This window comes from Vombatus ursinus, unplaced genomic scaffold, assembly GCF_900497805.2.
Source record: "Vombatus ursinus unplaced genomic scaffold, bare-nosed wombat genome assembly UNPS02014801.1, whole genome shotgun sequence".
NCBI lineage: Eukaryota > Metazoa > Chordata > Mammalia > Diprotodontia > Vombatidae > Vombatus > Vombatus ursinus.
The window spans coordinates 1,076,181-1,102,505 of NW_020954579.1; the positions used below are offsets into that span (position 1 = coordinate 1,076,181).

Consider the following 26,325-nt stretch of genomic DNA (forward strand, 5'->3'; position numbering starts at 1 on the left):
CAGCTGTAGCTATTATTAATGTAAAAATTACTTGCCAGTTATTTTTATTTTTCACTCTGGGACTGTTGAATATAAAGCATTGTGGAAATAACAATAAAAGGTTAATCAAAAAACACAGAGTTTAGAAAGAGCATTAAGTGTGGAGTTGTGTTTGAATTTGAATCCTGAATCTGCTGTGCGACCTCGCGTAAATCGCTTAACTTCTTTTTTTTTACTGCCTTTTTTTTTCTCTTCTGTGTCAATGAGAAGGATGGACGGGGCAATCCCTTTCCAGCTCTAAATCCTATAGGATCCTCGGCAGCGCTGTTAGGCTTGGGATCTAGGGATCCCTGGAGGACCTGTACAGCTTGAGACACTTCTCCCCATTCCGTACCCCAGCCTTCCCCCCAACCCTTTCCCCTCTTTCATTCCCAGGCTCCTTCCTTATTTCAAACGCCCGCCCAAGTGGCTTCTCCAAGCCTCCCAGCAGGCAAACCGCTGCTTCCTTCTCATTGGTACAACCTCCTGCCCGTCTTCTCGATCCCGACTCCAATTGGTCCCATTTGAAAGTTCCCAGGGTCCCGCCTTCTCCGTCTTGACTGGCCTATTCGAATAGGACTCCTCAGTCGCTTATTGGGTTACTTGAGACCCCCGCGGTAATTGGTCGCTCGTGGTCGCCCGGGCGACGAGAGCCGGGCCGTGATTGGTCAGTCTGGCTCGGGAGGGCGGGGAAAGTGTAGTTTTGAAAGGAGCCCGCGTAACGGACCGTCGTCCTCGGCGGGTTGTGCGGTCGTTTTCACTTAGGCGTTCGCTGGTCGGGTCTCTTCAGTAGCTTCCGCTGCCTCTCTCTCCTCACAGCCCCCGGCATGGAGGATCTGTCGCCGCTGCAGGTGAGCACGGGAGGCCGGAGCGCGGCTTTGGGCTTCGGCGGCCGCTCTTCACAGGGCCATGGCCTCGGCTGGGTTACTTAGTCGCCGGGACCTTGGCCTTGCCGGGAGCCCTCCCCCACGTTCCTGACAGAGGCCCCCGGAAAATGACCCCCGACCTCCGACCCCGGCTCAGTCAGGGGTCATCGCAGGCCTCGTTGGGGCCCCGGGTTGCGCCTAATCTCGGAAACTGCCCCTTTAAAGGGTGAAGCGCCCGGGACGCGTAGGTGAAAAGGGGGACGGGGAGCAGGGGCCTGGCCCGTGGTGTGCGGAGGCCCCGTGACAGGGACGATCGATGTCAGAGGGCGAGAAGACGGGATTAGTCAGCCAATCCATGAACATTTAGTCAGCACCTGCTGTGTGCCAGGCTCTTCGCCAAACTGGGGATTCAAAAAAAAAAAAGCAAAAGACAGGCCTGTTCTCAAGCGTCTTACAGTCTAATGGGGAGGAAACATGCAATCACATACCTACAAAGTGAACTGTATATAGGATAAATAGGAAATAATTAACAGAGAGAAGGCCCTGGGAGATAAGAGAGGTTGGAAAGGGTTTTGGTTAGGACTTGAAGGAAGCTAGGGCGAGGGCACAGGGGGCGGCCAGAGAGAAGAATGCCCCCGCTCCCCTGCTTTCCCTGCTTAGCCCTTGGTGGCTAGCTGTCAGGTCCCTGGGAGCCGAGTTTTGTTTTTAACCCAAATCTCCCCTTTTTTTTTTTCCTGTGCACAACACCTCTCACAGGCCCTAGGGTTCTTTTGTTTACATCATTGAGGAACTAGGGACTTTGATACAAAGCCTGTCCACCACTACCGTTCCCAAGTCCCTTTTTCTGGCTCTTTATCAGATACTTTCGATGTGATCTAACTTCGATTCCATTTTTATTTAGTCTTTAATATGGTTCTAACTCAATCAAGGAATAGGACCAGGGAACCTTGAGTCCTGGCTGGTAGTAGCACACATATTTTTCTTATAACAGGAAGAGAGCTCAACAAATTATATTGAAACTGCCCTCTTGGCACTCATGTACCAGTATCTAAAGATAAAAAGAAAAAAATTTTATGTAGATTTTTGAGATTTGAGCCGTATACCCATTTGCCAGGGTCAGGAACTACCTCTGCCAAGGCAAAACAAAACCTTTCTATGTAGGTGAGTCCTAGGGAGCTGCTTGATTCCTGTAAGGGTTAAGTGGCTTGCTCAGAGTACAATAATTTCTAACAAATGACAGATTGGGTTTGCCCGAAGGTCTTCCTGACTCCAAGCCCAATAAATAGTTCATACAATTTAATGTGTGCATGAATAATATTTGATGTGTTTGTGCTTTAAGCTTTCTGATGGATCATAAACAATATAATAGTTCCAGTTATTCTAGACCACCTGTATAGTATGTAGACCTTTTCTGTATGTTTCCCAGGGACATGATTTGATTCATAGTTTGAATGTATCTAAAACCATGCAATAGTTATCTGTGTTATATTAGGACTTTCCATGTATATAATGCCCATACCTGTGTAGGTTTTCCTTTCTGTAAGGTGAATATCACTGTTTTCAAAGGAAAATGGATGTAGGGCATAACGTACTCGTTAATTGTAGATAAACACAGTCTTTGCAATCTCCTTATACTCAGGGTGTTTTAGGAATTGTTCTTGAGGTTTTTAGCTGCTAGGATTCAGTGATCATCTAAAGTGTACTAGTACTATATTCAACTTTGTAAACTGTACCCTTAACTATTAAAATGTTATTTTGGTTTTTTCTGTTTTCCTTTCAAGACTATTATTTAAAAGGTTTTCTTTTCTCTCTCTTTTTTTAAAAATTCTAGCCCGTAAATGAAAATCTACAAATTAATAAAATAAAGAAAAATGAAGACGCAAAGAAAAGATTGTCTGTTGAGAGAATCTATCAAAAGAAAACCCAATTGGAGCATATTTTGCTCCGCCCTGATACCTATATTGGCTCTGTGGAGGTTGTGACCCAGGTAAACAAAACTGATCAAGTGAAGTTTGATGTTTGTTTTTCTAGGCCTTTGTTCTTTCTGGGGGGTTTTCTTCATCTCACCTGTACTTGCTATAGTTAGCCAAATCTCAAAAACTTTAGTCATAAAATGCTTTCAATTAAAGTATATTTTGTTAGTCTTCAACTTAGAAAACTTAGAAAATCTGTGATGACCTGTTTATTATTTGGAAAATAATAAACTGACCTTTAAAATGTCTTGGCCTTATTCTAGCAAATGTGGGTTTATGATGAAGAAGTTGGACTTAACTACAGAGATGTAACTTTTGTTCCTGGATTATACAAGATTTTTGATGAAATTTTAGGTAAGTAAATTCAAGTAAAGGATAAGACATATTATAACTCATACGTCCAACTGAAAGTTTTACATAGTAAAAGATTTCTAAACTCCAGTTATAGCTCACAAATAGCTCAAAAATATGAATAGTATTTGACCTTGCTTTAAGCTTTCTAATATGTATAAAAAATATAAAAACTTCACTTATTCTAATAATAGCTCACCTTTTTAGTTATTATTTTTATATTTTATTTTTAGTGTTTTTCAATAACCTGTGACATAAATGGATATGAGCAGTAGTAGTAGTCATAGTTCCATTTTTATAGACAGTGAGGAAGGTGGCCAAGCTGGAGTTCAAATGGAGATTTCTGGGTCCAGAGCCAGTCTTTATTGCCTATAATCAATGCTTTCTCAATTGAGTTGAGGTCTTTCTTTGAAATATAAGTGTATCTTTTTGAAAATAGACTTGAGTGTCTTATAAAAAGTATCATTCTCTTACTCTTTCAGTAAATGCCGCAGACAACAAGCAAAGGGACCCGAAAATGAATTGTATTAAAGTCACAATAGATTCGTAAGTCTCTTTTGGTTAGCTTATTGAAAAAGTCCGTAGTATATTGAGGCCAGAGCAGGTGGTGTTATTAAATAGTCTGGCTTCCCAAATTAATAAATGATCCTCTCCAGAGCAGGGCTTACCACAAAGAGGGTACATAGGCCACGAGCCTACTGACTTGTGCTAAGGTCTGCTTTTTGTATTTTTCCAGTAAGGAAAGGAGCTGTAATGACCAATTGTTGTGAACTTTTTAAATTATCCTACCTTATAATCTTTCCATAAATTTATACGAGATACTCTTTTCTTTTGTTCCCTACAATATACAATATTTATAATCAGAACAGCATTGGGTACCTAACTGCAACTAAAATACGTTTTCTGTTCTCTTAAAATTTTGCTTAGAATAATGCAATAGAAGCAACAAAAAATTCCATGTAATATTATTATTAGTGGAAAGTGGGAATGGATTAGTTATTCTATTTGTGTCTCAATAGCTGTCCTTGGGTAGTGGAGCAGAGAAAGGATATAAGGGGAAACTAGCAGGAAGGATGCATGCATATATATAGGTGACCCTTTTTTTAAAGCTACAAAATAATATTTTTCCAGGTTTGTCATTTTTTTCCATTTGGCATGGATCATATCCCCTTTCCCTGTTTACCCTAAAGTATGACAGTGTCACATATTTATGTAACATTATCATTGTCAGCACAGGTGTTGGAAAGAGTCGAGTTTTTTGGTGCCTTTTCCTGCCTGCATAGCATTGAGAATGCTCATGTCTCACCAGTTTTCCTTTCCAAATAGTTTACTGGGTTTTGTAAGAAAGCAATTATGATGTTCAATTCTAGGAGAGATATGAGAATGTTTATTTAAACTAACAAAATTTTCAATCCATTAAAATATTTAAACTTAAAATACACATATAAGTATGTCTTCAGACTTTTATAATCTTAAATAAAATTTAAATTTCTTTTTCCCCAGGGAAAACAATACAATTAGTATCTGGAATAATGGGAAAGGTATTCCTGTTGTAGAGCATAAGGTTGAGAAGGTCTATGTGCCAGCTCTTATCTTTGGACAGCTCTTGACTTCCAGCAACTATGATGATGATGAGAAGAAGGTCACAGGTAAGATATCTGAAAACCACTAAACTGTACCTAAAAATTATATCTTTGAAACTCAATCATTTATCAATCTTTGAATGATTGGTTTAAGGAGAGAAGGATTTTTAACTAGCTAAAAATGTGATGTTGATACTATACCAATTAATCTGTAGTTAAAATAGATGTACACCTATATTCACAGGCTATGAAGTGATTTAATTGAGGAATGAGTATTGAAGGGGGTTAAAGTGCAATTTATGCCTTTACTTGTCTTTTTAAAAAATATAGGTGGTCGAAATGGATACGGAGCCAAATTATGCAATATATTCAGTATCAAATTTACAGTGGAAACTGCCTGTAAAGAATATAAGAAATTGTTCAAGCAGGTATGTATCAGGCCCTGATTTTTATGACATAAACAGCATAAGATTGTACCATTGTCTTTGTTGTGGATGTTATGTAATTCAAAACATTTAAACAATTCCTGAGATTGTGTGAAATTAGTCCATTAAAATACTTCCTTAAATTTAATATGTGCTGAGGTTAACACATCATTTTGGCATCTTTTTATCCCGATTTATTTATAAGGCGATTTGAAAGTTTCTTTTACTAACTTTCTGTTTTTTCTATTAACTTCTGCAGACCTGGATGAATAACATGGGAAAAGCAGGTGAAATGACTCTCAAGCCCTTTAGTGGAGAAGACTATACATGTATCACCTTCCAGCCTGATCTGTCTAAATTTAAAATGACAAATCTAGACAAGGATATTGTTGCCTTGATGTCTAGAAGAGCATATGATATTGCTGGTTCCACCAAAGATGTCAAAGTCTTTCTTAATGGAAATAGGCTGCCTGTGAGTTTTGTTTGTTTGTTTTTAAATATCTCTTCCTTCACCACTACCTCACCCCCTAAATTATCTCCTTTTAAGTGTTGGAGTTTTGTATATTGGCTGTTCCCAGAACATTTTTCATCCATCACCCCATATCACTGAATTTTAAGGAATCCTCATAATTGTACCCATTTAAACATGCACTTTATAGGAAGAAACAAAGTAATTACTATTATTTTGGTACAGGTGAAAGGATTCCGTAGCTATGTGGATTTGTATGTGAAGGACAAATTGGATGAAACTGGCAATCCACTGAAAATTATCCATGAAGAAGTAAACAACAGGTGGGAAGTGTGTTTAACTATGAGTGAAAAAGGCTTCCAGCAAATTAGCTTTGTCAACAGCATTGCCACTTCCAAGGTAATTTCTTTTATTTAAGTTGGTCATTCATGAAACTTATTTTTGTCAAAGCATTTTTGCTATTATCTGTTTTTAAAATTGGTTTATATTAATATATGGACATTTTAGCATTTATTAAGCTAACAGCATAATAACCAAGAGTTTTTAATGTAGTAATGGTCTGAGACTATTGGCTTCTACATTTTACTGTTTTTCTCCTTAGGGTGGCAGACATGTTGATTATGTAGCTGATCAAATTGTAAGTAGACTTATTGATGTTGTGAAGAAAAAGAACAAAGGGGGTGTTGCAGTAAAAGCACATCAGGTATGAACACTTGGTATTACTGTGGGAAAAATGAGAGAATAGTATAAGTAAATTTCCTCTCCTAAAGTCATGTAATTGTGCTACTGACAAAGATACTCAATATTTACATAAACCCTAACCCATATATACATACATGTGCATCCTGTATGAGTTGCCCATGTCCTCACCTAACTTTGTCACAAGGAAGTCCATTTAATGTGCAAGAGATTTGTTCCTAATTTCTCCTTACATCATGAGAATATTAGTGGAGCACTCAGTCTGTTCACCTTTCGGCCTTTGTGTTATGACATCTTTTACTCATATTTTTAAAATTCATCAATCTTAATCAACACTCACCTGCCCTATGTCCTCTCTATTTTCTGGGTTGTACTAGATTTCATTTCTTTGGAAACTTGGGATCCTTGTCCTGTCAACCTGCAACACCACTAGTAGAATATTGGCATTTGAAAGAAGGGCTTTGGTTTCTAAGAGAAGGTTGGAATCATTAAAGAAATAGAGTTTCCTGAAGACAATCCAGCCTACTTTTTCTCCAATTTAATTATAGATCCAGTGTGTCCATTTGTCCTTCATGTTTCAAATACGTATACAGTGGACAGGCTCTTTTAAGTTTTCTTTCCAATGGACTCATGATGATAAGAAACTGAGGGATAACCTAAACAGGCATGTGTTTATTGTACTTTATTCTATAGTTATAGACAAGTTTTTAATTGAGTAAATTTTACTGCAGGTGAAAAACCACATGTGGATTTTTGTGAATGCCTTAATTGAAAACCCGACCTTTGACTCCCAGACTAAGGAAAATATGACTCTGCAGGCCAAGAGCTTTGGTTCCAAATGTGAATTAAGTGAAAAATTCATCAAAGCTGTGAGTTGATACCATTACAGAGACTATAATAGACCTTTTGATAACCATATCTCAATTGAAAAAATTATGGTATATATGTTACCCACTGTTTTAAAAATTCTTGTGTATCTTTTCTATTTCAGGCAATTGGCTGTGGAATTGTAGAAAGCATACTAAATTGGGTGAAGTTTAAGGCCCAAGTCCAGTTGAATAAAAAGTGTTCAGCTGTTAAACACAATAGAATCAAAGGAATTCCTAAACTTGATGATGCCAATGATGCGGGTAAACATTTGATAACATTAGATCATTTGGAACTTTAGATCTCATTGTTCAGCTTATGAATTATAACATAGATTTCTGAGAATAGATCTTGTTTTAGCAATCAGTGTCTTATCACTAACTTAGAACTGGAATCTTGTAAAAATGCCAGAGTTGGGCAACTAGGTGGTGCAGTAGATAGAGCTCCGGCCTTGGAGTCAGGAGGACCTGAGTTCAAATTTGGCCTCAGACACTTGACACTTACTAGCTGTGTGACCCTGGGCAAGTCACTTATCCCTGATTGCCTCAACAAAAAGGAAAGGGAAAAAAAATGACAAAGATGAATGTTGAACATTAAGAGTTTCTTAAGATAAATTATATAGTAATGTAATATTCAACAGCAGGTGCTAGCTAATGTTCATAAAAATTATTTGTAAAAAAAAAATTGTAAAAGAAAACAAAAAACTCCTTTAATGTAAAAGAGAACACACTTTAAAAGCTTTCACATATGAGATGTGTAAGCCTAGTTCTTGACTGTTTTGTTTTAGCTAGCAAGCAATAGCTCATCATTGAATATTATCAACTTTGTGAATAGCCATCTTTTTATAGAACTATCTTTAAGGTTTTAAAAAAAATTATCTGCTCCCCATCCCAAGCTATCTGATTAAATAATAATTTAATGATATCTCTGTTATAAATTGAAAAGAATACCAAATGTGTAGGCATATGATTAGGAAGGCTTGCAACACTGGTGTCAGCTACTGGAATTGATTTCTTGTGAAATTTGGCATTGTAGGCAGTAAGAACTCTACAGATTGTACACTTATCTTGACTGAGGGAGACTCAGCCAAAACTTTAGCTGTTTCTGGCCTTGGTGTGGTTGGGAGAGACAAGTATGGCGTTTTCCCCCTTCGAGGAAAAATACTCAACGTACGAGAAGCCTCTCATAAACAAGTAAGTACAAATACCTTTAAGATCTAGGAACTCTTAATTCAGGATTTATTGTTGGTTTAATATTTCTGCTTTAGGCATTTCAAAATATGTTATAAATTGTTGTTATAAATCAACTTCATAGTTAGCCTTCTGGTTCATTAATATGTAGAATCAAAAAACATTAATGTCCTAGCTATTGCTTTCATTGTAAGGGGAGAAAAATCTTATAATAACTAAGCACAGACTGATCACTTGACAAAGAAAAAGAATACTATGATAAAATAATTTTAAAAGACAGTGAGACATAAACATCGTGTTACTTATACTGAGTAAGCTGTAACTAAAATTAAAACTGTTTTTTTGTCATTTGTGTGTGTCTTTTCCAGATCATGGAAAATGCTGAAATTAACAATATCATTAAGATTGTGGGTCTTCAATATAAAAAAAACTATGAAGATGCAGATTCATTGAAGAGTCTCCGCTACGGAAAAATCATGATTATGACAGATCAGGTTAGAGTCAATATAAAATATTTAAGATGATTAAAGTAAGCTGAATGAGCCTCATTTTTGCATGTCTAGCTAATATCATTGTCACCATCATGGTTCATCAGATTTTGTTGAGGATTTATAGGATGAAGCATTGTGTTTCTACTCTTAAGAACCTTAGGTGCATAGTTTTAAATGTGTGTGGACTAGAAGGGTAGTGATTGAACCTGTGATTTCAATGATACACTGAATTCCCAGGTGAGGGATCTACCTCTACTAGTAAAGGCTGGAACTTTCTCTGAAACTTTAAAAACACTGAAAGGGTTAAATGACTTGCCCAGGGTCACAAACCCAGTATATACCAGAGGTGTGACTTGAATCTAGATCTTCCATGTATTTCAGACTGAACCTCTGCATCTGCTACATTACACTGCCTCTCATGGATTGAGACACCTTGTTTTGTTCTAGAAAATGGCAAGAGAGGGAGGTTGTTAGTAGAACAATCATAATTTAAATCTTTTTACCATAGTCACACTTTGCCTATTATGTACCAAGTAACTGTGCTAGGAATTGGAGGTACAGAGACAAAAATGAAGCTTCCCTGTCTCTGTGGGGCTTACCTTCTGTCCCGGGGAAAAATACATACACATATAAGTAAATTAAAAACATACACTAAATTTTAATGTGATGGTAAATATTTAGGCTTTCAAACACTTCACATTAATTTTTTTTTGTGAATTAGTGTTGGTATTTTAAGTGTTTTTATTTATAAAGTAGATTCTACCTTAAATGGTTCCAAAGAATCCTTGTTCTATGTTTTAACTCTTTTTTAGGATCAAGATGGTTCACACATCAAAGGCTTGTTGATTAATTTCATCCATCACAATTGGCCCTCTCTTCTGAAACATTGTTTTCTGGAGGAATTTATCACTCCTATTGTAAAGGTATATCCAGTTTCTAAGGTACCTCAACAAATTTGATGCAACAAGATATATTTTAAAATCTTTACAATCTATGGTATTTACCACAGGTTTCAAGAAATAAGCAGGAATTATCATTTTATAGCCTTCCTGAATTTGAAGAATGGAAAAGTTCTACTGAAAATCATAAAAAATGGAAAGTCAAGTATTACAAAGGTGTGTAATGAATCCTCTGGTGTAGTGCTCAATAAACTAAGAGAGAATACAGAACATTGTATTTGCTCCTTGTTATTTTATCCTAATTTTAAATTATCAGATGTTACCCATTTTACACTTGAAGCAAAATATGCCTTAAAACATACATTTTGTGTGATGTTTTTCTCCCATTCCTGTAAATCCTCTTATATTAGATTCAAAGGTTAATCAGTACTTCCTTGGTTTTGTAGGATTGGGCACCAGTACATCAAAAGAGGCTAAAGAATACTTTTCAGATATGTCCAGACATCGAATCCAATTCAAATATTCTGGCCCTGAAGATGATGCTGCAATCAGCCTAGTAAGTTAGATATATTGAGTGGGTTTCTAATTCTAAAAATCACGAAAGTTTCAGATAAGGTCAGTCTAAACATTTACTTGCTTATTTTATAGGAACCTTTTTTTTTCTGTTCTTCAAGAAACAACCAAAATCCTAAAAATAAGCTTCTGATGTGCTTCAGAGAAAGATTAAAACAGAATTGTTACTGAAACTTTTTATAATTCATAGGATCATACATTTAGAACTAAAAGAGACCTTAGAGGCCATCCAAACCAACTTCATCTTTTTATTTCTTAATTTATAGGCCTTTAGCAAAAAGCAGATTGATGATCGAAAAGAATGGCTAACTCATTTCATGGAAGATAGAAGACAGAGGAAGTTACTTGGCCTCCCTGAGGTAAAATATCTTTAATCATGTCCTGTAAAGTTCATCATTTTCATTTTTGTCGTTTTCATGGGTCTTGAATCAGTTGATAATAGCAACTTTGAGTCATTGAGCTGTTTGTTAGATCCAACACCACTCCGTGTGGGGAAATCAATTGTGATTTAGCTGGATGTATGAAGGTCACTGAAATGGCTGGGTTGAGCATAAGAAACTGCAAAGCAGCTGCACATTATTATCCAGTGTCTGGTTGATTATTTTTTCCTTAATACATACCATTCACACAGAGTGGCTTTTTACTCATAGTAATTTTCTAATGGGTTACATTGAAAGTGAAAAACTATACTCTCCCACTTCACTTAGTATTCTCAATAGTAGTAGAAAAGGGTTATTTTGTTTTGCTCTAAACAGTCGTGTTGTAGAATATCTGTGTTGAATATCATCTTCTTTTTGATTCCTCAGGATTATTTATATGGGAAAGCTACTAAGCATCTAACATATAATGACTTCATAAATAAAGAACTAATCTTATTCTCAAACTCTGATAATGAGAGGTCCATCCCATCAATGGTAGATGGTAAGTTGACCTGCTTTATTATTAAACTAACAAGAGAAATAGCTTGTTCAAATTGACATTTACCATTCTTCTCATTTTGAAGGTTTGAAACCAGGTCAGAGAAAAGTCCTGTTCACATGTTTCAAAAGAAATGATAAGCGAGAAGTAAAAGTTGCCCAATTAGCTGGTTCAGTAGCTGAGATGTCCTCTTATCATCATGGTGAAGTAAGAACAAACTCACAAAATGCTACTTTTTGTTTGAAATTAGCTTGTGTTCAATGGAAAGAAGTACCAGAAAGAGTCTAATACTACATCTAGATTTTAATTAATTGATTGCTTATTATTGCTTGTTAAGCTTTTTGCTTTGAGAGGCTGCATTAGACGTGACACAAAGTAGAAGCTCAGTGATGGTGGTTCGTGCCATTACCACTTTGATGTCCTTGTTAATAATAGTGATAACTTTGATGGATAGTGTGGGAGTAATATAATTTCCTAAGAAAAGGAGTAGTATGTAGCAGTGGTGTCAACCTCAGATAGAAATGGGGGCCACTAAACTAAGGATCCCTACATGCTACATATTGACTTAGAAAACCACATATCAACATTATCTATGTTCTATTGTATTTAATCTTTCTCAATTCCATTTTAGTCTGGTTTAGACCCCCTGGGCCACATGTTTAAAAACACCTCTGATATACAGAATATTAGGCCCATTTCCTAACATCTGAAATACTCAACAATAAATTTTGAATGATAAAAGCTTCACCATCTGTGATTATTAATACAGCTCGTTTCTTTTACAGAAAAAGACTTGATAATTAAAAGTTTGTGGGTTTGTTTGTTTTTTTTTCAATTTCAGATGTCACTAATGATGACCATTATTAATTTGGCTCAAAATTTTGTGGGCAGCAACAATCTCAACCTCTTGCAGCCCATTGGTCAGTTTGGTACCAGGCTGCATGGGGGCAAGGACTCTGCTAGCCCTCGATACATCTTCACAATGCTCAGGTAAAGTCTACTTTTGGTTTCAGTGGAACTTTGGTAACTTCAAGTGTCATATTTTGTCAATTAGAAATTCAGAAATCTTAATTAGTCAGAGTTTGTGTTTATGACTCAGATGCTTGAATAAACATGCCAAAAATGTGGTTTCTTGAAAGTTTGGTACTCTGCAAGTAGCAGGACATACCAGGGTTATTCTGTAAACAGCAGAGAAAATTTAAAACTGATTTTCAGCCATTTGAATTCAATACCATGGATTTTTCTACAACTTTGCCTCCTTTTAATAAGCACAATCTCCTTCCCAAACAATCCTTTTACTGGTATATTTATCAGTTTTCCCCTGCTTTCTTGTTACAGGTAGTTTTGATGGCTCAATTTCTACATTACATAGGGTTAGTCCTGTATAATTTTTTAAAATAGCACTTCTTACCAAATAACCATGATTCTAGTTATTTCATTTACATTTCTGTGACAGCTCTAACATGAATCAGCAAATACTTAAAATATGTTGGTTTTTTAATGTTTTATTGATGTATTTTGTGTTTACATTACAAACATTTACAGATTACTCCCATTTCGTAAGATATCTCTTATAACAGTAAAACAGTTAAATAAAACTAATAATACAGTGGTTTCATCTGAAAGTACATGCATCATTCCACATCTATAGCACCGCCCATCTCTATTTTTTTAGTTAACAGAAAAAATAAATCTCTATCTCCTACCCCCAATCCTTTGAAAAAAGAAAAAAAAAAGATTAATTTCTTATAGCAAATATGCATAGTTAAACAAAACAAATCCCCTCAATGGCTGTATGCAAAAGTATATTTATCTCATTCTGTAACCCAAATTCATCAGCTCTCTGTAATGGATAGCTGGTTTCATCATCTGTACTCTAGAGTCTGGAATGGCCATTATATTGATCATAGTAATCTCTTTTTTTATTGTCACTTGTGGGGGGGGTGTCCCTCATAATAAAAATAAAAACAAGGGTATGTATAGAAGCTCCAGCAAAACTATGCAACATATCCTGAGTTAGGCAGCATATACAACATTGCATACCCATAGTCCCTGCTTTTATAAAGAGAGAGGGAAGTATATTTTCTAATTTCTTCTTTGGGGACAAGCTGCCAAGTTAATTACACAAATAAGAAGATGAGACAAAACATTCTTTTTACAACAACTGGACAAAATCAGAATTTTATAAAATATCAACATTTGTCAATTTTCTTCCTAGCCCATTGGCTCGCTTGCTTTTCCCAGCACAAGATGATCAGACTTTGAAGTTCTTATATGATGACAACCAACGTGTAGAGCCAGAATGGTACATTCCTATTATTCCCATGGTATTGATAAATGGTGCAGAAGGGATTGGAACTGGGTGGTCCTGTAAGATCCCCAACTTTGATGTCCGAGAAGTTGTGAATAATATCAGACGTCTCATGGATGGAGAAGAACCTTTACCAATGGTAATGATTCTAGATGATTTAGAATCTAATTCTAACTTTATCATTCATTTTAATTTGTTATTTAATAAAAGTAATAAGCTAATTGATTATAAAATCTTTTATCAAAACTTTGAATTAAGCATTTCCAAAGTCTTTATTTTGGCCTCAAACCCTTAAGATACAAACCAACCTGTTTGGGTTTTTGTTTTTGTTTTTGTTTTCCTATTCTTTAGCTACCTAGTTACAAAAATTTCAAGGGTACAATTGATGAGCTGGCTCCAAATCAATATGTTATCAGTGGTGAAGTGTCTATTCTAAATTCAACAACCATTGAAATCTCTGAGCTTCCAGTCAGAACTTGGACCCAGGTAAAATATTTTTTATGTTTTTTGGTTGTGATAAAAATAAGTTAATTCTTGTGACCTTTATCACTTGTTGAATCATTTGACTTACCTAAGAATGGGTTCTTTTTTCAGGTATATAAAGAGCAGGTTCTGGAGCCCATGTTGAATGGTACTGACAAGACACCCCCTCTCATAACAGACTATAGGGAGTACCACACTGATACCACAGTGAAGTTCATAGTGAAGATGACTGAAGAAAAGCTGGCCCAAGCAGAGCATGCAGGATTGCACAAAGTCTTCAAACTTCAGACTAATCTAACATGTAATTCCATGGTATGTCTGAAAAGTATTCACACAACTTAGTATTTTGAAAGATGTATGTTGCCTATTTATTTTATGGATTAATATTAGACTTGAAAGATATCGATTAAGCAAAGCTACATTAGCATACTAACATATCTATGTAAAGGAATAAACTATTTCTTTGATATTTAGGTTAAATCTGATTGAAATAGACAGTATTCTATATAAATAACAGTTACTTTAAAGCATTTCTTCTATCTTGATTCCAATCTATGTTGTCTCATTTAAGGTGCTTTTTGATCATGTTGGCTGTCTAAAGAAGTATGATACTGCCCTGGATATCCTAAAAGACTTCTTTGATCTGAGGCTTAAATATTATGGACTGAGAAAAGAATGGCTTACTGGAATGCTTGGTGCCGAATCTGCCAGACTGAACAACCAGGCTCGGTTTATCCTAGAGAAGATAGAGGGGAAAATAGTCATTGGTATGTTACTAGAACGACAGGTACCATGTTAAAATACAAGACAGTACTGAACGTTCAAGGTTAGTTTCCATTAGGCATTTTTGTGAGGAGAGTTGCCTGGATTGACGGCCAGATATTATGGATTGGCACCAAACCTAATCCTCCTATTAATTGTGTTCAGTTTGATAGTTTATCTAGTATGGCTTTGACAGAAATAACTGAAAGTGTATTACTTTTGTTATTGATTAAATTCTAAAATTTATATGTGGATTTGCTGATCTGTGTGACTGTGACCAAAGTAATTGAAGCATGATGAAGCTCACATCAGTATAATTTATGGTTTATTAAGCACTTTATATGCTTTCTTTTTTTAATATCCACAATATCCCCGTGGTCTAGACAGTGCAACTATTATCCCCATTTTAAAGATAAAAAACTGAATCACAAAGTGGAAGTCACTTGTCTATAAGGTAGTAATCTCATTTGATCACAAAACCTTGTAAGGTAGGTGCTATTGTTATCCCCATTTTACAAATAGAGAAATGAGGCTAAATGACTTGCACAAGGTCATACAGTTGATATCTTAAGGCAGGATTTTAATTCTGATCTTCCTGACCCCAAGGTCAAAACACTACATTCTGCCACCTAACTTAAATGTGGGTGGGCTAATAGTTAGCCTAATGGAAAATAATTGAAAATAAAAATACACAAGGATAAAGGGAAATATATATAGACATGAAATGGTGGAAACTGGCTGTGTGCCTGGGACAGAGGAAAGGATATGGTAATTCAATGGAAATTCCCATAGGACAAGGTTCAAGTAACTAACCAGAGGCTGAGAAGGGACTATTTCTGACACCAGAGAGAAAAGGATCCCTAAGAGTTAGCAAAGAGACTAAAATATTAGGCGTAAAGGGATAGGGGAGTATAGGAAGGACAAAAAACATTTGAGTGATACTCCAAGCCAAAATCAAGCTAATTGGGTAAGGTGAAATTACTATACTTAAAAGTTATTCTGTGTATAGTTTGTGCCCCAAGATTTCCGTACACATAGTTAAATAATTTGTATGCATTAAAAAAGGATTGAAGTGCACATAGTAAAGGAGAAATTAATAATAGCGGGGGTACAGTGAAGTCTTTGGAAGAGAATCTACCTAATAATGGGGTTGTGGCTCTTAGAGTTGACCTAAGGGCAGCAGCCTATCTTCTGTTTGCCTGCCTCAATAAAAAGATTTAGAGGATATTCAGGTATGGTTTCATTGCCCCCTTGTGGCAACCTGAATTTGCAAAGAGGAGTTTTCTCACACCAGCTTGTATAAGACTCATACTTGAATTTATCGGTTTTTAGTAAATATTTTTGGAGGGAAGGTGGGAAGGTTGTCCTGACCTGTAATTTTATTGGTGAAAAAAACCCCTAAAGAGGAGAATCCCCTCTACTATTGATGACAGCCCTTCAGGAGAGAGGTGCCTGGGCTGCTAGGATAGTAAATGATTTGCTCCAGTGCCTTGCAAAGACCAACTCTGTTGACTGTGTTCAGCTGCTACACCATAGATTGTATAAGATGATTTCCAATTTTTGTTTTATGTTACACAATAAGGGAAAACTTATCCTATTCCTAATACTTGTTTTTACTATGTAGTTTATTAAACTTAAAATTGAGTATCATAATTTTAATTTTTTTTCCCCTAGAAAATAAGCCGAAGAAAGAGTTAATTAAGGTTCTGATCCAGAGGGGATATGATTCAGATCCTGTCAAGGCCTGGAAGGAGGCTCAGCAAAAGGTAATTTCTTGATCAGCTTCCTTTATCTTTTGTTAAAACTCAAAGAATCATAATATCTGGGTACTGGCATTCCCTGTGAAAGTTATCATTTTTAAATCCCTTTTCAGAGTCCAGGAGACAATGAAGAGGAAAATGAAGAAAGTGAAAATGAAAAAGAAACTGAAAAAAGTGATTCTACCACTGATTCTGGACCAACTTTTAATTACCTTCTTGATATGCCTCTCTGGTATCTGACCAAAGAGAAGAAAGATGAACTGTGCAGGCAGAGAACTGCAAAAGTAGGTGTTTCGCTTTAATTGTTGAGTTTGGATGTTATAAAATACATATTACCTATATGGAGTGTTCCAAAAGTCTTACTGCAATTTTGAGCTTCAGTAGCTTAAAACTACTCTAAGACTTTAAGGACACCCTCTATATTGCTGTTTTTGCAGGTTGGCATATCATTGATTTTTATCTGATTATGTAATTTAGGAGCAAGAATTGGAGACCTTAAAACGAAAAAGTCCTTCGGATTTATGGAGAGAAGACCTTGCTGCTTTTATTGAAGAACTTGAGGTGTGTGGGTTGGGTTAGGTGAGGGTGTGTTTGGGTGTTTTAAGTAGCAGTAGAAGAAGATGTGTCATTTTCACAAGCATTATTATAACTAGAGGTAGAAATAATGGAAGAAATATGAAGATACATAGGATATTAGATAGAGTCCTACCATGCAAAGAAATCATTAAGTAATATAAAAACAAATATAAATAACATAAATATAAAACATAAAATGTATACTTGGGACAAGAAAGGAGGACAGGACAGGACTCTGATTTTTAAAGTTTGAAGGTGATGGGGTTTCATGTGCCTACATAGAATGGAAGACAGCTAGGTGGCACAGTGGATAAGCATGGTGGGCCTGAAATCAGGAAAACTGATCTTCCTGAGTTCACATCTGGCCTCAGACACGTAGGACCTGTGTGACCCTGGGCAAATCACTTAACCCTGTTTGCCTCAGTTTCCTCATCTGTTATGGGTGTATGCCCTTGAGTTTTTCCTCATCAGTTTCCTCCATCTTCATCTGAGCTGGAGAAGGAAATGGCAAACCATTCCAGTATCTCTTGCCAAGAAAACCCCAAATAGGGTCACAAAGAATTGGACACAATGAAAATGACTGAACAACAAAAACACAGAATGGAGCTAGCACAAAGGTCTGGGATGAAGAGAATTGCCAGCAGACCTTTGTAAGATGAACTTTAGGACATAAAGAAACCCATACTCTTTTCATTTATGAGGACTATCCATGTCACCCACACCCCCCAAAAAAGGATTAAATCAAATTTGCTTATAGAGTTAACTAGTCCTAGTATAATTTCAGGAGTTCCTCTAGCTTCCCTTCACACATACCCCACCATCACCCAAAAAAAAAGATCATCTTACTCGATGACCTGAAATTTCCTTTAACAAAAGAAAAAATTATCTTTCCATGTTTAGTGACAAAGGGCTTAAAATACAAATTGGCTTAAATAGCCAATCTAATCCAACTTCCTCATTTTATGGAGGATCACAGATTTAGAGCTGAAAAAGACCTCAGAGGTCAGCCAGATGAGGAAATTTGAAAGGTCAAGGATTACATGTGCAAGTCTAGCACTGTGACTCTGTCTATTGTCAAACCCATTAAGGTGTTGGTTTTGTTGGATTCTTTTATCCCTTGTTATTTGTTACAAGAATTGGCCTACTAGATAGAGAAGCTTATCATTTATCTTTTGGGTGTTACACAATATCTGTTACATCATAAGATTTCTTTTTCATAATCTTTCTTTAGGTTGTTGAAGCCAAGGAAAAACGAGATGAACAAGTGGGTGTTGTTGGTAAAGGTAAAGCTGGTGCGAAACCAAAGGCAAAGAAAGGTCAACTGGCGGAAGTTTTGCCTTCTCCTTGTGGCAGACGAGTCGTCCCTCGAGTAACTGTAGAAATGAAAGCAGAAGCAGAAAAGAAAGTCAGAAAGAAAATTAAGGTAATGAATTTTGAAATTTTGAAAAAATTGGCAGCATGGAATAAGAGCTGGCCTCCAAGTTAGGAAAGGTTAGGTTCAAGTCCCACTTCCAACAAACATTGCTCATGTGACCTTGGGAAAGTCACTTAGCCTCTCAGTGCCCGCAGGCAACTCTGAGACTAAGTTGCAGAACAGGTGCCAATCTGCATTGCCAGAAGGTGTTCTCTAAGAGAGTTTACCATCCCAATGAAATCATAGGTCTAATCATCCCTACCTCTCCACCCCCACAAAAAATGTGTCAATCAATAGCTTTTCAAATGCTACTTTCTTTCCCAAATTCAATAAATATAATTATGATACTACTTGCTTTGGAAATAGCTGAGAATTGATTGATATTACAACATTCTTTATCCCTAAAGAAAGACCCATACAGGCATGCTTCACCTAGTGATAATTGATTTTAGGGATGTACATGTTAATCAAAATAGCATTACAGAGAAAGTTAATTTCACAAGAACAATGTTATATAGAATGGATGTGATACTGTGATGGAGTTTATTAACGTGTTAAAATATTGTGAAACAACATTGGTTAAGGCAACTTTGTTATGGGTGTATGCCCTTAAGTTTTTCTAAATTGGCTTTCATTTAGTTTGAAAATGCTTACTTAATTGAACAATATTAATACATAATTTTTGGAGATATTCTTCCTTAAAGCAAAGCTTTTTAAAAAGTATTTAGTTGTGGAAATGTTTAATATGATCATGCATGTATAGCCTATATCAGATTGCATACTGTCTTGGGGAGGAGGGAATGGAGGGAGAGGAGAAAAATTTATTAACTCAAAATCTTATAAAAGCGAATGTTGAAAACTAAAAATAAATAAAAATTTTTAAAATGGAATAAAAAATCAAAAAGTATTAGCTACCAAAAGATTTCTTTCTAATAAATTGCTTTGAGCAACAGCTAACATCTAGTTAAGACACCATTTCAACAAACATTTGGGGTTTTTTTTGTTTGTTTTTGTTAATTCTTTTTTTTTGGCTAGGCAGTGGGTTAAGTGACTTGCCTAAGGTCACACAGCTAGTAACTGTTAAGTGTCTGAGGCTGGATTTGAACTCAGGTCCTCCTGACTCTAGTGCTGGTGCTCTATCCACTGCGGCACCTAGCTGCCCCTCAAGAAACATTTGTTGAAGGCCTACCTTAACATTTTGTTCTAGATTTTGAGGATGTACACGATTATCGTGGGTTTATTTTGTAAGTTCGTAGATTTAGAACTGGAAGGGAAGCTTAGAGGCCATCTAGTTCAACTCTTTCTTTCATTTACAGACGAGAAATATGAGACCAAGAGAGGGCAAGTGATTTGCCCCAGTTGGCCAAACAGTAAAGAGCACAGCTGGGATTTGACCTTAGATCCTTTGGCGCCCATTCTGTTGCTCTTGGCCTTGTACCATTCTTGACCTCCAGGAACAAGCTATGAGAATGTATTTTGTCATTTTTCTTTTTAATTCTACATTCTTGGATTTGTCCTTTGTCTAATTATGTCTCTTCCTATTCGTAGAGACCATTCCATTAAATAATTTGTTCTCAGGGTATTTTATATAACATTGATGAACAGGTATGATTCCTCTGCAGTGTCATGCTAATAAGCCTTACTAAAGTCACACTGTACCTACATATTGCCAGTGCTTAGCTATATGGAGTTGGCAGAACTTTTAATTTCTTTCTTTTTACGTCTTTAGACTGAAAATATCGAAGAAAGTTCTCAAGACGACAGTATAGAACCAGAAACTCTGACACAAAGACTGAACAAAAAGATTAAGACAGAACCAGGTAATTTAAAGGAAATAAATAATATAATCTTACATGAAGTACATTGAAACTTTTGGAGTTCATGGTACAAGGGCTATCTTCCTGGGCAATAATCATCTTATAAAGACATTTGATAATTCAAGACTTTGGACTTTTTGGATGAGGCTATAGATAGACTTTATTAATAGCACACCATATGACATTTTGAATTTACAAGTTATTTGTCAAAAAAAAAATTAAAGTAGTATATCCATTATGTTGGTAAGTGTTGTAACTCTCAAAGAACTATAAAATGTAAATTCTTATCTCTTAAGCACTTATTAAATTCCCAGAACAGAGTGGTCACCATGGGTAAAACAAAAGAAATATAACTTGTTGTCTCTACTCTAAATATATTTCAGTCAAAAACAGAAATTAAGATAAGACTAGTATACACAATTAGTATAAGGCCGTATAAGAAGGTGCTTAATTGAGTGTCACATACAGGCAGCTAAGTGGTGCAACAGACGGAGCACCGGCCCTGAAGTTAGGAGGACCTAAGTTCAAATGCGGCCTCAGACACGTAACACTCACTAGCTATGTGACTTTGGGCAAGTCACTTAACCCTAATTGCCTCACCAAAAAATAAAATTAAAAAAAAGGAGACAGATTAAACACTAAAGACTAAGGAAGTTCAAGAAAGCTGAATGAAAAATGTAGGATTTGAGCCTTGCATTAGGTATATACCAATGGGAATTTGGGCACAATCTATGCAAACACCATGAGTTAATTTAAGGTGTTGAGTGTTTAGGTTTTGGAGAGTAGTTATTGGGAAATAAAGTTTCGAAAGGTGCCATAGGACCTTTAAAGCCCACCATTTAGGAAATTTATCCTGGCACAGCAGCATATGCTGTCTAGATTAGTATAAGAAGAGGTTAAATTGAAGTTATTGGAGTAATTCTTCTGTAGTTGGTAAGGGTTTGGGTTAGAGTGGTACTAATCAGAGTAGAAAGAAAGGCATATAAGAGAGGAATCAACAAAACTTGGTGACTAACTGGATATGGAAAATGAAGGAAAAAATGATTCACACATGTTTCTAAGGAATGAGTAAAGGTAATTAATTCTTTTCTACTTTTCTACCCTTTCAGGTGCCAAACAGAGGAAGCAGACCAAATTGCCATTCAAACCAATCAAAAAAGAAAATAAGAAAAATCCTTGGTCTGATTCAGAATCTGATATGAGTTGTAATGAAAGTGCCTTTTATGTCCCCCCTAGAGAAATTAAATTACGCAGGACAGCAGCAGGTAAGAAAAACTACCAAAAAAGTAAGGTACTAACTATTCTAGTTGGAATGTGACCTTTATCTTAAAGCTTTAGATGGGCAATATATTATGGTTGGCAGCACTGAAACCCAGGAATAGTTTTGTTGTAGAGGAGTAACTATAAAAATTTTAGAAGAAGAGATTGGAGGAAGTTGAAATACTATTGCATTAAAAATGAAGTTAGTATGGAGCAGCTAGGTGGCACAGTGGATAGAGCACCGGCCCTAAAGAAAGGAGGACCTGAGTTCAAATTCGGCCTCAGACCAAACACTTGACACTTACTAGCTGTGTGACCCTGGGCAAGTCACTTAACTCCAATTGCCTAAAAAAAAAAAGTTAAGTTAGTAGTCTTTTAATGCTCGTAGAAAGTTTTTTTTAATCACCTTTCTTTGTAGAATTGATGTCTGAATGTTACTCATTTTGACTTTTTGTTTGGGTTTTATAACAGCAAATACCAAATACACAGTTGATTTAGATTCAGACAGCGATATTTCAGATTCTAAAGAGGAATTTCAAGATGAAGATGAGGATTTTATCCCATCAGATGGAAGTTCATCTCAGGTTAAAAGTGCACCAAAGTGAGTATATGAACTCATTTGAATGTTCCCTTGTGTTAATGTCTCTGGAAAGACTGTGACTGGTACAGACATACTCCATTTAACATTGCCCCAGCCAACTTCATGCAATTATGTCATTAATGCATCATAACAAAAATATCAATCCTACTGACATATCTTTTACCAATTGCCCTGGCTACAAATCAAATGGTCAGTGATCAGCCCAGCCAGAGTTCATTTGGGAAGTTAGTTCCAAGACCTAATCCAGCCTACCATCTCATTAATCACGTTGAGTTCATTGCCCCCTGTAACATTTTGCTTAACATCACATTTTCACAGACCAAATTGATTATATTAGCTGAGGTATTAATAATACACTGAACATAACATATAATGTTAAATAATAATAATTTACTTAATATGTAGGTTAGAGATAGTTATTAATTGCTACAAACAATTTTATTCTAGAGCACCTAAAGGACAAGCTACTAGCAAAGAAGAGGAGCCACAGAAAAGTTCTTCATCAAGTATGTATATATATTAAAATTATTGAAATGTTTGCTTATGCTTATGCTAAAAAAAAAAACTTTTAAAAACTAGGTAAATTTAGCTGATTTGCTTTTATTCCCTTTGGTAAATAATAAAGTTAATAATTTTGTGTATGTGTATTATGCTGGCATTTAGAGAACTAAAAGTAATAGAAGAACTTTCAATTCACTCATCTAATATTTCTGTCTTCTCAAGATGAAGTTGAGGACCTGGAACCTGAGTATACTAAGAACATGGCTCTGGCTTCTTCAAGCTCTTCTACTTTCGATTTTCCAGTTGAACCTGAGATTACAGATCCAGTCCCCAAAAAAAGCACCGCAGTGAAAAAGACTGCAGCAAAGAGTGAGTCCAAATATTTTAAATAACTCATGCTAAGAATTCCTAGTACGTTAGCTACTATAAATCAGTTTTTAAAATCATGCCCAGAATTCATGTAGGATGGCTACTGGAATTAAGTCTTTCAGAAGTAACAACCATTGTTTTTGATCATAATGTAAAAAATAATTTGTCACTTAAATGATTGATTTTAGTGTGTTAAACTAGGAACCAGATGATGGAAAGAGTACTGGAGTAGAGTCTTTAAAAAGTCATTTCACTTGAGCCCCAGTTTTCTAATCTATAAAATCAAGCACTGCCAGCACCGGCCCTGGATTCAGGAGGACCTGAGTTCAAATCCGGCCTCAGACACAAAACACTGACTAGCTGTGTGACCCTGGGCAAGTCACTTAACTCCATTGCCTAGCCAAAAAAAAAAAAAATTTAAAAAAAATTTTAAAAATGAAATCAAGCACTCTCTATCTCATGAAGGTTGTTTTGAAAGAAACATTTTGTAAAGACCTTAGAGATCTGCAAAAATTCAAGCTTTTGTTCTTCTGTGTTTCTAATCCTTTACACATTGCTGCAACATTTCCAGAACACTTGATATACACTATCTGTTTGATCTTTAAAACAATCTTAATGCTATTGCCCATTTTACAGATAGAAGAACTGAGTTTGGAACAGATTAGGTAATTTTTCCAAGGTTTGTACTACTCGTAAAGTCAATATTTTAACCCAGGTCTTTTGACTTCCAGTCCAGTGCTTTTTCCACTAGGAGACAGATGCATGTTAAAATCAACAAACATTTAAACATCTGATTGGTGTAAAGGAAGCAAGAATAGCAAACTGTGGCTCACATAAGGGCTTTAATGTAAACTGTTTATATACTTAAGGTACTTGAGAAAATAAATTTAAAAAATTAAAGCTAGTCGGATTCTCCAGTGTATGTTTAGCTTTGTTGCAATGGCTTTTCCTCAGCTAAATAAAAAGAGTAGTTAGTACATTACTTGAAAAAATAGGACAAACAAAAACTAGTTTACAGAGTGAGGAGCTACATCCAGAGACTCATTCCGAATCCAAGTGTTGACTGTTTCAGGTCAGTCTTCCACTTCTACTGCCGTAACAAAGAAAAGGGCAGCACCAAAAACAAGCAAAAAGGTCCTTGCCTCCAAAATGTCTCCAGACTCCGTCTCTGAAGCCTCTGAAAAGATTGTGCCAGCCAAAAGCAAGAAACCTCACAAAAGGAAGCCTTCCAACTCTGATGACTCTGATTCAGATTTTGGAAAAGGCATATCAACAGCCAAGGCAGGGAAGGTGGGTCTTTTGAAGTAGACGTGGGCCTGATTTGTTACTGGGTGGCTTGAGGTTTTAAAGGGAAATGTAGCAATAAATGCTTCTGGCATTTATCACTTTAAATTTTTCAAAGCACTTACTTCATTTAAGCCTCACAACCCTATGACATATTCTGCTTTTAAAATTTCATCTCCCCTTGACTTTGAACATACTTGTGTATATGTAGTCAGGAAAGAGACCTCCTTTACTTAATTTGCCACCATCTCACTTAATATTGGTGCTGGCCTGAGAAACCAGTGTTATAATTTATAACAAATTAGAGCCTCTTAAATTGTGGCATGCTTATTATTATAGTTATACAATATAGTTCCTTCATTAACTTCAAGTTCTGTAAACTGTTTTTTACTTTTAGAAATCCAAGAAGGTAGATGATGACTTCCAGATTGACTCAAATTCAAGCTCAGCTCCTGTGGCACCTCGGGCAAGACCTGGCCGAGCAAAGAAGCCTATTAAGTACCTGGAAGAATCAGATGAAGATGATATGTTTTAAAATGTGGAATTATTTTTAATCTTAATGATATCAAAACTGCTTTTGAAGTAATTTTTCTCTGAAACCCTTTAGTTTCTTTCTCTGAGAATAAGTCTAGCTCTAGGAGTATTTTCGATCAAAAGCTGCTGAAATATTTTGCCACGTTAGAATTTTTGGTAGCATTAAAGCTCGACTACTCCTGACTTTTAGCCTTTCCTTCTTCTAAGAACTCAATACTGTATAATTGAGCAGTCACCAACATTATGTCATCATTGCCTTTGTATTTTGAGTCTTCATGTTTATTATTTTTCTCTTTTTAAATCTGATTATAGTTTTGAGCCCTGGGTGTAAATTCTCTCTCTTGGTCTGTTAGTTTTGTTTTTGTCAGCTAAAAAGTACCAGTCATGTAAAGTAGTAAATTTGCCTATCATTGACCTATACAATATGAGGGAGAGAGAGAGAGAGAAAGAGAGAGAAGAGGTACTTTGGCTTACAAAGTATAGATTTAGTGAGACTGGAATAATTTGTTCATTCAGTGTTAATCTCGTTAGTTTTAGAGGTGGGCAATGCTTTACCAAATAACCCTTTGATTTTATATATCTTCTAGCTAAAATATTCCCCTTCCCAAAGTACCTTTGTGAATAGATGTCTTCATACCTCTAACAAGTCAGTATAGTGAAGAAAGATTAGTCAGATTGGTCATAGAGATAGCGTATTTTGTACAAAACTATTGATTGGCCAAAATTTTCGCATTGCAATTGCATTGTTACAATGTTACACATTGCTACCCTATAGAAATAGATATTGGCTGCCTCAGTATCAGATTTTTCTAGGATAAGGTTCCAAGGTGGCATGGGCATTTATTTTGGAGGGCAGTTGGATGTTAGTGTCTTAGTAATATAGAGAGGATCCTCAAATTTGGTGACAAGTTTGGAATTAACCATATCAGTTTCTTTAAGCTGTTGAAGCCCTTTAGCTTGCTGTATATAAGTGTTGCATCTGTTTATGTGATGTGTGAGTGGTGTTCTCTAAGTGTATTTGTAAATATTTACTATGTTTTCTATGTAGTTGAATTAAAATAATTTTTGTACTTAAAAAAAGTGTTCAATATGTTTCATCCATTACCATACATTCTCAGGGAACTACACATGTCAGAAAAGGGCAGACGGTCTTTCAAAAGTGATGCCAAAGTATCTCTCCTTCTTTACAGGTATTTGTTAATGTCATTCTCATTGGATTGGGGGTGCCGCCAGTCCTACAATCTCCCCACCCAAAAAGTATCTTCCCTAACACTATGGGAAGTTCTCCTCTTTAAAAGCTGCACTATGGGGCAGCCTGGTATAGTAGACTT

General features: G+C 36.0%; 1 protein-coding gene across 1 annotated transcript; it reads left to right on the plus strand.

The window, feature by feature from the left end:
* Positions 1–737: 737 nt before the first annotated feature.
* Positions 738–26,325, plus strand: TOP2A (DNA topoisomerase II alpha). Its single transcript, XM_027873099.1, has 35 exons — positions 738–869; positions 2,716–2,871; positions 3,121–3,211; positions 3,691–3,754; positions 4,712–4,857; positions 5,122–5,219; positions 5,476–5,688; positions 5,911–6,084; positions 6,287–6,388; positions 7,116–7,253; positions 7,376–7,514; positions 8,287–8,444; positions 8,810–8,935; positions 9,745–9,855; positions 9,942–10,047; positions 10,278–10,387; positions 10,671–10,763; positions 11,211–11,325; positions 11,408–11,529; positions 12,164–12,312; positions 13,541–13,772; positions 13,985–14,119; positions 14,228–14,428; positions 14,688–14,883; positions 16,553–16,644; positions 16,752–16,922; positions 17,116–17,199; positions 18,446–18,637; positions 20,358–20,448; positions 21,555–21,710; positions 22,177–22,306; positions 22,754–22,812; positions 23,030–23,176; positions 24,249–24,466; positions 24,858–26,325. The coding sequence occupies exons 1-35, from the start codon at positions 846–848 to the stop codon at positions 24,993–24,995; spliced, it is 4,677 nt and encodes a 1,558-aa protein (XP_027728900.1). The 5' UTR covers positions 738–845; the 3' UTR covers positions 24,996–26,325.